The 13412-nt window shown below is 42.1% G+C and overlaps 1 protein-coding gene across 12 annotated transcripts in view; it reads right to left on the bottom strand.

Annotated features, from left to right (window-relative positions):
- The window catches only part of adgrg6 (adhesion G protein-coupled receptor G6), a 56638-nt gene extending 43822 nt beyond the window's left edge, over positions 1 to 12816 (bottom strand). For 4 of the 12 annotated variants that reach the window (XM_036210542.1, XM_036210545.1, XM_036210546.1 and 1 more), the window contains exons 1-2: positions 12231 to 12813; positions 2876 to 2964 (exon numbers count right to left, since the gene is read on the bottom strand). In XM_036210542.1, coding sequence (XP_036066435.1) covers positions 2876 to 2964; positions 12231 to 12232 — 91 coding nt within the window. In that variant the 5' untranslated portion in view covers positions 12233 to 12813. Of the gene's footprint in view, positions 1 to 2875; positions 2965 to 12230 lie in introns of all 12 variants that reach the window. The other 8 variants (XM_036210538.1, XM_036210541.1, XM_036210539.1 and 5 more) reach the window with 5 other exon arrangements.
- Between the last annotated feature and the right edge of the window lie 596 nt (positions 12817 to 13412).

Genomic DNA, 13412 nt, shown 5'->3' with positions numbered 1-13412 from the left:
AGCACTTCCTGCAGGTCACTGCGTTCGTCCCACGTTTGACCCGCCCCTCCCTGTTCCTCACCATCAAACCCCGTGCGTTCACGCTCAGACCGAAGCACAACCACTGAAAACGAATCAAACTCCAGGGTCGGGAGGGATGAACGGCTTTCAAAGCTGCAGACCGTTCCAAAATAAAAGCTCTTCAGCCGCGATCAAAGCGCGAGGCGGATGGAAAAATGATCCGACTGCTGAAGCTGCATGAGAGAAAAGTCGCGCAGCTTCATGACGAGCGGTTTTGTTAATAAAGCCGTGAGGAAAGCGAGGATGGAAAATGTGAGGCGGCGAAGACACGGAGGGATGAAGCAGAGGAGAACATGCTGGAAACAAGACAACGCCGTAAGACTTCAATCATGTTAGACGACTGCTGCCGGGAAGAAGGAAAAACACAGAGAAGCTGCATCTTTAGAAGCACTCCCACACCGACAGAGTTCACCCACTGGTTTGATGGAGGACACCATGACAGCTCAACCAAAGGCAGAAAACATGACAGATGAAGGACGGCAGAAGACAGCAACAGACTCAGCTGGGAAATTAAATGAAGGCCGTTCTGCTCGACTGTACTCCGTAGTAATTAACAGAGTATTTATGATCATTAAGGTGCAGGCTGAATAGAATTATGATTCCTTTAATGAAGAAAATCAGTGAGACCGGAGTAATCCGGGAGACTCTCGGATGACTTTTATGACATCATTATCATGCCAACGGGCTTTGTGCTGAGTCGCTTTTCCAAAGAGAAACTTCCTGTTGCTTCGTCTGGGTAAGAATGTGTTTGCTCTACATCTGGTTTGTGTCAGGAACACATGGAGAAAGTGTGAATGTAGACCCAGCGTGGAGCAGAAACCGAGCTTTCACAGGAATCCACCACGGATGAGACGAAGCTAACGAGAAAACTACAACCAGGACTGAAGTTGAGAATTTGTTTGTTTTCCTGCTGACAAAGACTTGATTTCAGACGTTAATAACAAGTTCAGACAGACCCCTCCATCACAGCCAGACCAAAGAGCTGTCGAAGGACACCCCGGGCTCCCACAGCAAGCGTTATCGCTCAGCTGCCACCGCCGGACTCTCTATGTCACTATAAAAGTGCCACTGCAGACAATCCCTTTCTACTGCTGTGAATCCGTTTCGTTGGGTTCAAATTTTTCACCAGAGATCATGGCTGAACTCCTGTGAGTAAGGCGGTTACTGGGGGGGGTGTTACTGTACTTCCTGTATAAATGGCCAGTTATCGCGTGAACCTACGTGAGTTTCCAAGGTCGGCAGCATCCCCAGGCCAATGGGAGTCATCTGTCAAAGCTAGACCACTCCCACATCGCACCTGAGCTGTAACGCTAGCCGTGGGAGGGGTTAAGACTACCGTCACAAATCCCAAAATGCAACAGTGCGGCTACCTTCATGCAAGTTTTTCTGCAAATCTGGCAGGTGGCGGCATTTGTATAATTGGGATATAGTAGCCGTTTTTTTACACGTCGGAGACATTTTAAGATAAAGTTAAAATTAAGCAGCAACCAGACGGTTATTTGACATAGTCTGAGGCCACCAGGGCACATGTGGAGGTCCGGTGGTGGCAGTCCGGTGGCAGTCCGGTGGCAGGAAGGCAGCAGTGCGATAATTGACTTATAAGAGAATCTCTAAGATCCATAAAAATCAGTTTATTTCAGATCCCTGTTGTCCCACTGCCAACGTCCGATTGTTACAGTAGATGTCCGGACACTCGACGAAGGTTGTTGACATGGACTGAGGGTCCGGCGTTGACCAGGCGGCAATCTGGCGATCCTGGCCAGCGTGGGTCCAAATGGGGAGACGACACTGAGTCTACACTAAACTCATTTTAGGACACTTTAAGTCTCCATCGGTTCCGATCAAGATTTCTGCAGAAATAGTTTTAATGATAATGAGAACCTGGAGGAACCAGGCTGGAACCGGATGGTAACATCTCATCTACGGTCTTAAGAAAATCTGAGTCACAGACGTACAGACAGTATGAATACTTATTCAGTCCTCCGTCTGGTTTCACATACGGCGGGATCGACTGCAGACTGAAGCGGACCAAACTCCTCACCAGGGGGCGGTACTGTCCGATCAAGACCAGGAGGAACGAGAATAGCCCCAATGATCCACAGAGTATTATATTGTAAAAAGTGTTTTTAAGTATTCTGTGACATTTTCCAACAATCTTTGAATTCCTGCCTCTTCATATTGGAGTTTGGGTCTCGTAATTCCAAAGAGACTACATCCTTTAATCTTTTTACTTCACTTTCACACTTTTCTTCTCCTAACATGAACCAGAACCATCACTTTCAAGCAGGCCAGAGTTCACTATTTGATCTGTCGCAGAGATCAGGTGAGCTGTCACATCTGCCAAACAAATCCATCTAAGGAAGCGGTACCGAGGCAGGAGATGGAACCAGCAGTGATCCCATACCGTATAGGATTGATCGAACTGATTGATCACTGAATCCGTCTGAGGAAATACCAGCGTGAATGGGATCAAGAACACCAGAGAACCATGGAGAACCATGGAGAACCATGGAGAACCACAGGTCTCCAGGAGTCTTCAGGGTCTGTCTGAAGTTGGAGAACATCTGAACGGTTCTGGAAGAGCCCAAACCAACATTAAACATCCTGTGTCTAACCCAATCCTCAGAACCCAGAACAATCCAGTCTTTGTCAGCGGACTAACGTAAAAATCGATCTAGGATTTTCCTTCATGTCATTGATGATGTCAGTGCTGCCTTCCTGTTCCTGGCTCTGCTCAAATTTAAATCCTAAAGTATTCAAGCATCGTGGTCTGAGCCTCCGTGTGAGGGGGAGAGGGGGGCGGGTCCTACCGTACCGTTCCTGGGCAGAAACATCCAGATCAGAAGAACCGGGATGACGTGCCGGAGCCTCGTCCACCGTTTTCCATCACCTGAAGAAGAATCCCTGAGGAAGGGAGAAGACCGGATCAGAACAACAACCGGACCGACGTCATCAAAGGAGGAGCGGCAGCTTCTGATTCTTACAACCTCAGAAGGAGAAACGCTTTGAATTCACGCCCATTCTTCATCCCATCTTACATCGTTTATCCTGCATTTCCACTTCCTATTGTACATTAGATACTACTGTTTTCATATTTTTATTATTATTGTAATTAGCCGTTTGTACTGAGGGATGAGAGGAAGGAAACGTCATCTGTGATGTGTATCTTGTGTATTCAGCAGATTTGACTCGTCCAGATACATACAGTAGTCTGGAGAAGGAATTCAGACGTAATCTTTTTGTTGACCGTGGTCGTCTGAACGCTTCAAATAGGTTACATCAGAATCATGCAGAACATGATTGTACAAACATTTAAAAAGCTGCGAAATCTTTGAGCAAAAAGATTAACGTTTGAAGTCAATTTACAGAAAAAATAATCTTAGTACTGTTGAAAGGTGGTTTTGGTCAGTTATCTGATGCTGTGAGGAATTTTATTTATTGCTACAATGACAGTCTTTAAATGTCCTCACTGCCTAAATCAGAAACATTTCATCCTTGATCCAAAAAATGATCCTCACATTTCTGGGCTGTTCTCCATCTGGGTCAGCCAGAACTGGCACCACCCGGAATGTCTTCAGTGGAATATCAGAGACAATTGAACGATCGGTTCTTACAAACATGAGCTCAAACACTCCAATTAGAAATACAACAAGTGTTTCTTTAATCATTTCCTGAAGCAGCAAAAGGAAAAGTTCACGTTTGGTTTCACCTTTCAGTACCGATCCCAGAACTCCAACAGGAGAGAAAAACAGCAAAACCAGAACCATTCGTATGAACCAACAACGTTAAAGAACCTTTTTCTGACACCAATTGTCTGCATTTGATGTTTTGCCCACCGGTCACAGAATAAATGAGTGACCAGGGAGCTCAGGTTTGTTCAGCGCACGTTCCATTCCCCCGAGAGCCAATCAAAACGCTCCTTCAAGCGGCGGGATGTTGTTTCAGTCCAGCAGCTGCTAATGAGAAGAATTATGTGGAAAATCTTCATGCTTGAAGATAAAAAGATTCAGATTGACTTTGCTGCATATTCATTTTTACGGCTGCTTTAACGTGAAGCAGCAGATTTTTAAAACGCCTGCCAGACAAAAAGGAGGGAAAACCTGTAAACGATTTTATCCTAAATTCTGGGCTGTAGAAATAAAAAACATATTTCTCATGTTTGAGAGTCCGTTGGGTTCCTTGTGTCACCTCACGGCGAGGAAACGTTACCGCTACCTTTACGGAAGGAAACGGCTGTCTGAGGGGGAAAAACGGTCAAAGCTGAACGTGATCGACACGAAAAATCAAGTTTGTAATCCAGTGAATCCACATGCGTTTTTATCTACGGGTATGCTGCGGGTGACAGGTTGTAATGAAAACTACACGTATGTGAGACACAGGTGTGTCAAACAGATTTTTAATTTCTTCGACCCTCCTAATCCTGTGAACTCCCGTTAGTGCTGTCCATGTGACACGTGCACGCCCCTCACATGCAGTATTCATCAGTAATACATCTCACTTTACTAACAACTAGAGAGTGGCGTGAGGACACCGTCCGTCAGAGGTTTGTGTAACTTCCGTTATCCTTACAAATACTTGAGTTCCAACCACACTACGATGGTACGTTCCATTCTCGAGGACCAGAGCAGACTGATCCATAAGAGGACCAGAGCAGACTGTGATCCATAAGAGGACCGGAGCAGACTGATCCATAAGAGGACCGGAGCAGACTGTGATCCGTAAGAGGACTGGAGCAGACAATGGTACATTCCATTCTCGTGACGTCTCTGGAGGCGGTCGTTCGAGCCAAATTGAGTCCTGAAGCTTGGATTTGGTCTGTGCTCATGCTGCCGTCTACCGGACATTTCTGTTTCGGCCTAAAGCTTGTAAACAAAACCACGTGACTAAAGATCTCTTCAGTCATTGGCCAGGAATTAGGAGTCAACACCTGAGGAGATGGCGGCTAAGACAGCACGTTGACCCGTCTTTGAGGTGGTCTTTGTTTCCAGTCAGTTGAGCTCCAGTTCACTGTGAGTTCCTCAATCTGAATAGTTCTCAGAGTGGAACATCTGGACCAGAACAGCCACATTAGCCGGACATTAGAGGACGAATGTCCAACATTGAAGAGAGGTGGGATGAATGCAGGCTCATCAAAAACTTCGTATCGCTTCTCACACTGTTTTCCAAATCTGTCATAAACATTTATCAGCGTCGTCTCTTCTGGCCAATTACCAAAGAGATTTTTAGTCACGTGGTTTTGTTTATAAACTCTGGTTTGTAACATAGAAGCCCGGTTAGAACCAGCCTAAATCCAGACCAAACACAAGGTTCAGGACCGGATGCAGACTGATAACACCCTGGATCTAGAGTCCGGTTTAAAGGATCTTTTCAGAATACAAAAGTCTGTTGGTCCGGACCGGGACCATTTTGGTCCAGTTGTTCCACTCCGAGCTCAGAGTCTATTCAGACTGAGTAAACTTGGAGAGAACCGGAGCGAGTCCGAGTCCGAGAGCGGATCCTGGTCCTGGACCAGAATCTGTTCAGACTGAAGGTTTGTTCCAGATCATCAGTGAACTCTGATTCACTTTAAGAGAACCAAATGTGTCCAGTCTGAATGCAGCCTTCGATGTTTTTGTTTTATTTTCTGTTCATGACAATCAGGTTTTTCAGATGAGTCGTTTTTTTGGGGGGGGTTTAGTACGTAAGTAACAGCAATGAAAAAACACAAATACTACATGAAAAAAATCTAAACAGAAACTAAAATCACAAAAAAAAAAACAAATTCAGCTTCTGTCTAATTTAAGGAAATTCATGATCCTGTGAAAAGTTAAAAAAATACACTATAAAGAAATGAAACTTTGGTTCATTTTGTTACAGTTTTCATCAAATTAAAATCTTGAAAGTTTACTCAACTTAAAAATGTAATTTGATAAATCCAACAGAACTTTTAATCGATGCAACATTTCTTTGTAAAACGATGCGACGGCATCATAAATATTTAAACCGCAGAGCTTAGATTTAATTCAAGCATGCACTTCTGCTCCTGACATTAAAGAAAACTCGCCTCTTTGTCAAGTCATACGTCCCGCTTCCTCGCCCCCCACCCTCCACCCCCCGAATGGAAATGGGAGTGAATGACAAGCGGAGCGAGGTCAGCGAACAAGGCTGCGGACACGGCCGCATAAAGACGGCGATTCATGAGTCTGCAGGGCTGGACGGCGGCCTGCGAGCACCCCCCCTCCCCCCCCCGGGGCAGACATTTTGAGGCCCACATGTTCTGGACCGCCGCCTGAGAGTTTCACGCCGCAACAACCAAACGATCATTTTTACTGAAACTTTCCAGTTAACCTGCTTAAAGCGTCACAGAAACACCAAACAAATCTTGAACGTTAAAGATTATTTATGTGGGATTCCATCCATTTTTACGGTCAGGTGTCCACAGAGAGTCGTGTTCACACACGGGATAAACTCAGACCACTTCCTGTCCCAGCAGCCCTCTCCTGTGTTTCCTTTCAACAATAATCTCACTGTTTTGTGGTTTCATGTCCAGTTCCTTCTTTTTCTGCAGATTCTGATCTGGTTGGTGTTTTCTGCTCTTCTTGTGACGGCTCTCTGTGTTCACATCATGGAAACATGAGCAGCACACAGACCCGACCAAAGATCTGGATCCTGAGGACATCAGCCGGATTATTTAACTTCATCTTTACTCAAGTACATAAAGTAAAAGATGTTTCCCTCTGTAAACAGAGCGGTGGAGGTTAGTCCTTCATAAGAGGACCGGAGCAAACTGTGATCCATAAGAGGACCGGAGCAGACTGTGATCCATAAGAGGACCAGAGCAGACTGATCCATAAGAGGACTAGAGCAGACTGTGATCCATAAAAGGGCCGGAGCAGACTGATCCATAAGAGGACCGGAGCAGACTGATCCATAAGAGGACCGGAGCAGACTGTGATCCATAAGAGGACCGGAGCAGACTGTGATCCATAAGAGGACCGGAGCAGACTGTGATCCATAAGAGGACCGGAGCAGACTGTGATCCATAAGAGGACCGGAGCAGACTGATCCATAAGAGGACAAGAGCAGACTGTGATCCATAAGAGGACCGGAGCAGCCCTGCTGCTGAAACCACCTCCTCTGTGGAGATTTCTATGGAGACAAACCAGGACCATTCAAGTTTGAAACCTAAATAAAACTACTTGAAAAAAGGATTGGTGTTTGGCTAAAAAATAAATAAATAAAGTGTCTGAACTTTCTGATATTGTAAAATAAACTTAATTACTTTCAGCTTAAAATGTTTCCGTTTTTTGGTTTCAAAACTCAAAATTTCCATTTCAAAACTTTTGTTTCGGTTTTGAATCTGAAAATTTCAAGTTTGAAACTTTTGGCTCCGTCCAGGCATGTGGGGGCGGGGCTAACACAAGGACCAATCAAAATCATTGAGGGTGGTAACCTCCGTCCTGGTGCGTTCACTGACTCTGGAAACAGAACTTTCCAGAACTGAACGATCCTGACCGTTCACCTGTCAATCAGAAGACCACGCCCCTTTGAATACAAGAAAAATCAAAAAGACTGACTGTATCTGAGAACTGGACTGAGTGACCACGCCCCCTGGTGTTCCAAACAGGAAATACCCTCAAAAATCCATAGACTTCTTTAAATAAACATTCTTTATATATGCTTTATTTTTTTTAAACTTGACAATTCTATTTTTTTTTTATTATATTTTTTCTATAGTTTAGGTTATAAACTGATCAATCAGATGCCTTGATAAAAGTAGGCGGAGCCTACTGGCTCCAAACGTTCTAAACATTTGTGTAACCCTAAGTGGTAGGGGTGTGGCCCACCAACAAGATCCCTCCTAATTAGTGAGAGAGGTTGCCATGGAAACTCAGGACCAATCATTGCTGTCGGGTTCCAACATAGCGGCATCCATACAGAGAAACAAAATGGTTTCTCAGTGAGTTCATTTAGCCAGACGTACACTGTAAAAAGTGAAACAAAAAATCAATTATTTTAATTTGTTACATTTAAATTTTTTTTTTTTTAATTAAATTTGAGTTGAGTGAAAAATCAACGCAAAAGTTTAATTTGACCCAAACTAATGATTATAAATGTAAAAAATTATGGAGCTTTTGTTAATTGATCCAATGTTTCATTTTTTACAGTGTAATTTTCTATGGATGATGTCACACTCACTGGTGACGCTTAAACACAAAATCTTTAACATACTGGAACTTTTCAACCGTTATCAAAGTCATTTCAGATTCTGAAGGAGAAAAGCAGCTTGATGAGCTAACATAGCTATTCTGGTTAATTTAGTCTTTTTTGTTTGTTTGGTTTTTAGGCTGTTTAGAGTTTAGATTACCGTATTTTCCGGACTATAAGTCGCGCTTTTTTCATAGATTTTCCAAGGGTGCAACTTATACTCAGGAGCGACTTATATGCGATTTTGTTAGACATAAATAGGCTCATATATTTGTTATTTTCCCCACTTAAACCGGTTGCCATTTGGCGGTTGTTTCCCAATAACAACCACTAGAGGGCGCTGTAGGTTTGTGTATCAGTATCTACTGCTGTCAGCTGACAGAAACGCAGAAGAAGAAGTTATGTTCAAAACAAACGTTCCTGATAATCTAATCATTCTCCTCATGGATGTTATGATGTTTTTCTCATTTGTATCAAGACATTATTATTATTATTATTATTGTTTTTATTTTTCTCTTCCTGGGCTAATGCAGGACAACAAGCCATCAAACTGGGTTATAAACAGACAGAAGAGCAGCTAAAAACTGTCATTTAGATGCAGCTCCTGCAGGCTAGAAGGTAACGATCGCCGTAAGAAAATGGAAAAAAACTGCTGTCCCGAACCCAGAATGGAGAGATGATTATAGATGCTTTTGTGTTCTTTAAAATAAATAACTTAACCTCTCAACATCATCTGTATCTTCTGTGTATTTTAAACGAGATAAACAGCCAAAGCCTCCATCATGTAGCGATGAGGCTAAAAACTTCAGACAGCTTCTCCAATGGGAGTGTCTAGTTTATGAACACATTTTTGGACAAGGATTGAGCATCAAAAGATTCAGCGGACTCTAATTTGAAGCATAAATCGCATTTGATGTCAAATGTAACGTTACATCGGGTTTGTTGAATTTGTTCATAAATGTTGGACTATTCTTGTAAAAGTGCGACTTATACTCCGGAGCGACTTATAGTCCGGAAAATACGGTATATTTTAGCTACGTGCTAGCTGTCTCAGCTAATTTAGGGTTTTTTTTTTATTTTTAGTCTGTTTTTGAGTTTAACTAATATTTCAGCTACATGCTAGCTGTTTGGGCTAACCTAGGTTTTTTTCTTTTTTTTTTTTTTTTAGTTTTTTAGGCTAATTAGGCATTTAGCTAATATTTTAGTTATCAATTTAAGCATTTTTAGCTATCGCCACTAGCATATTGATATTACAGCATTCACAATAGCAATATCACAGGTAATGCTAAATATCTAGTTCATAATTATGTTAAAAATGTAGTTTTAAAGTTTTAAAAATGTGGTTTTATTGTGTTTAATAAATATTGATCCTGTTCAATCTAAGGTGTGTTTTGGATTGAGTTTGACTCCCATTGGTTAAACTTTGGTTGTTAATGTAACGTCAAGAGTGTTTTTCTTCAGCTGAAGCTCTAAATTCTGTCAATCTAAAGATTTATTTAATCAATCTGCTGGTTTGCGGCTGAGACGGTCGGCGGATCCTCGTCGACGTTTAGAGACAAACAGTGAGGCTAAAGCTACGACTGAACCCACGTTCAAACAATCCTTCCCTTCAGCTCCGTCCCGTCGATGGCGTTTTTCCTGCAGGTGAAATCCTTGGAATTCTTCCCTCATTCCCGCTGAATGTCATCCGGATCACTTTTAATCTTCAGGTGGAGACATCAAACCTTTCCCTGCTGCTTAATTAAACCACATTCCTGCCAGTTTCAAACTATCTTTGTTTTGATGTCAAACACTTTCTGTCACACCTGAGAACAGGTAAACCGAGCCCCCCCTCCTCCCCCCACACAGGACGTGACTTGGCATCGCCGGCCTCTTTTTTAAAAACGTGGCGTGTTCGGAGCGGTTCCCGGGCCGGATCGCCTTCAAAGGTTGTGTAACAGCTGGCAGAAGCTTCAGCACCTTAAACAAGAGCGTCTTTGATGAAGACGTGAAGGAGGGCCACGCCACGCCGCGGCGCCACGGCGAAGGTTTCCCACTAACATCCACCACCAGAACCGTCTGCATCCTTCATGTTACCAAGAACTTCTGACACCAAAACGGAACCAGAACTAAAAAAGCTGCAGACGGATGAAACCGACAGAACCTTTTTAGGAAAGATGTCATCAAACGAACTGAAGATCAGACGTTCATCAACGATGGAGCCAGAAAACTTCTGATGTTTGTGCTGAAGCAGAGATGAGACCAAACGTTTAAATCCTTTACAAACACTTGAAGCTTCGTCGACAGAAACATGAAGAAAAGGTTCAAACATCAGAGAAATGGCAAATATTTAAAGTCCTATATGGATATTTTATTTTCTACATCCTTTAATTTATTTAAAATATTTAATTTTAGAATTTCAAATCCATCTTTTCCTTTTTTAAACCAGATTTGACTTGATTTACTCAATTTAAAGTAAATTTATCTTTTATTGAAGTAAAACTACTTTTTACTGTGACTCGAGTACTTCTGTTTGGAGGTACCTCACATACTCCACTCACACCTGTCACAGGTGAGCATTAATCCCGTCTGCTTCCACTCCAAAGGAATTTTCTTCTCGTTTGATGCATGAATTCACTTCTACTAACCAGTAGATCCTAAATTAAATAAAGTTTGGAGCCAAAGTGGTTTGATGACATCATCAGATCATCATTTTAAATAAGTTTTAACTCTTCGATCCAAAAGCTTCATTTGAATTAGTTTAATAAAGTTAAAGATTCTACAGAGATGCTGACATATCTGGCAGTAGTTTCTAAACCTGAAGAACTCTCGGCGCTCTCAGACCTCCAAGAGTAGAAAGAAAGTTCTGGACCAACGTGGATCTGTGGGAGAATTTAAGGAGAAACGAGAACACGGAAGAACATTCGGATCATCAGTTCTGATGACAGAAGAGGAACGTTCTGGAGGGACTTTGATTATTAAAAATGGAGGAGATGGAGGATTTCTGTCAGGAAACGGGTTTGAACCTGAAGATCTTTTGGGTTTAACGCCCCCTCAAAAAAAAGATGAAACAAGAAATAAATATTTGAACCTTCGTCAGATCTGCGGTCAAACTCCACTAAAAACTGCAGCAGGAGAGAAACCGTCGATTCTTGATGAGAAAGACGAGAGCAGAGAAGATCCAGGATCCACAAACATCTGAAAATCCTCAGGAGACTCACAGCAAGTTATACGTGAAACTTTGATTTTAATAAAAAAATCCTCCTGCTGCTGATTATACATCCACTTAATGATGGGAGGAGATTTCAGCAGGAAAAACTCTGCTTCCAGGAGGCTTTTATTTTGAAAAACACTGTAAAAAGTTGTTTTAAACAGGAAAAACAACAAAAAAAAACTTATCTCAAATTTAATCACTTAATGTTAGAAAATTTCAAATCAGGAATTAGTTTCACATTTACCATAACTCTAGATGTTTTTTTTTTCCAAATAAATAAATAAATAACCTTTTAAATCAGACGAGTTTTCTCTGTTCTTGACTGAAGGCCAAACATTAAAGTTTAGAGGAAAACTAATTTTGTAAGATTCAGATTTTTAAACTGGATTTACAACATAAAAATAAACTTTAAAAATAGGTTTAAGTTTATTTAAATAAAACTATATATATTTTAATTAAAAAGTAACAAGAAAATCTGACGTAAAACTTCATGAAAGGAAATCAAACGTTCTGACTCCGTTTCTAGGTTCGGTTCTGCTTCCTGCAGACTTTCTGAAAAGGATCTGGAGTGAAAACGGATCCGCTCCTTCTAGAGCGCGCGCGCTCCGCCTGCACGCGCTCGGCGGACTGAAGTTTTAAATGAATCCGGAGAAAGTCGCGAGGAAGTTCAGTCAAAGTGAGGAAAAGAGAATCTGCAGATGTGAAGGACCTGAATCAGCAGAGTTAAATGAATACACGTCGTCCAGGTGAGCTCCAGGTCGGGCTCACCTGAGAAAGGTGGAGGACTTACATGTTAGTCAGTGGAGCGGCAGCTGGCCCCCCCGCACGACCATTCTCCCGCCAGGACAGAATCACGGAGCGCCTTGAGCGTCAGACCCGCAGCATCCAAATGATCCGAGTGAGGCGTTCACGGACCCAAGTCTGAGCGCGCGAGGGGCGGGGAGACCCGGGAGGAGGCGCGCGGGTCTGGCCTGGACACCGACAGGGGGCGTTTGTTTCACTGACCCGAACCAACCGGCGGGGGGGCGGCGTGAAATGACATTAAATATAATCAAGTATTCCAACGTTAAAAGACAGACCGACTATAAACGCAACACTTTGTTACACAGATAATAATAAAAGAAAAGTTGGAAAATTGTTTAAAAAATAAAGATAAAAAAGAAAACATGAATAATAAAGTACTTTAAAAACGTTTTTGAAAATAACATCAGATTTTTCCACATTTAGGTCAAATAACTCTAAAATTTCCTGGTTAAAATGAGACTTTTGTTGGATCTGTTCTCCGCTTGGAGCCTGAACTCCTGCTGAACATGAAGCTCACAGCTGTTGTCTGAGCTGATCAGCATGAAGGTCATGATGATGAATGACAGCTGAGAGGAACAATGCTGCTGCATTTGCCTCAGCAGCAGCTGATAAAAGCTGCAGGACGAATTTGCATCAAACGCTTCGACTCTCCAACCCGAGTGAACGAGGGACGTGTGAGACCTGAGGAACTCGGACGGGTGAGACCTGAGGAACTCGGACGAGTGAGACCTGAGGAACTCGGGTGAGCTCCACCTCCTCCTGACTGTCAAGATGAAGAAAAGTTCTTAATTTCAAAAAGTCCATCACTTAAAGCATCATTTATTTTCATTTTTCTGAAGATGGATGATCTTTAAAGTCTCGTTTTGTCTTTCACTAAATCAGATTTTACCTGGAAACCTTTCTAAATGTGAAAAAAATCTAACTTGTATTTGATTAAACTTAATAATATAAAACAGAAAATAAAAGGTCAAAATAATCACTTTTTAGAAAAGGAATATAATTAAAAAATATATTTAAGATAAATCTTTAGTGACCTTTGACCTTTTCACCACTAAATCTACACAGTTGTCAAAATAACTTTTTTTCCCATTCCTTTTGCTTCTAATAATAAAAACAAAGTTAGAACAGAACGTCCGGATAACTCAAAACACTTAATTTGATGGTTGAA

The sequence above is a fragment of the Oryzias melastigma genome, linkage group LG24 (genome assembly GCF_002922805.2).
Source record: "Oryzias melastigma strain HK-1 linkage group LG24, ASM292280v2, whole genome shotgun sequence".
In the NCBI taxonomy this organism is placed as follows: Eukaryota; Metazoa; Chordata; class Actinopteri; order Beloniformes; family Adrianichthyidae; genus Oryzias; species Oryzias melastigma.
Note: the sequence above shows the minus strand (reverse complement) of the source record. Positions and strands in the feature narration are given on the sequence as shown.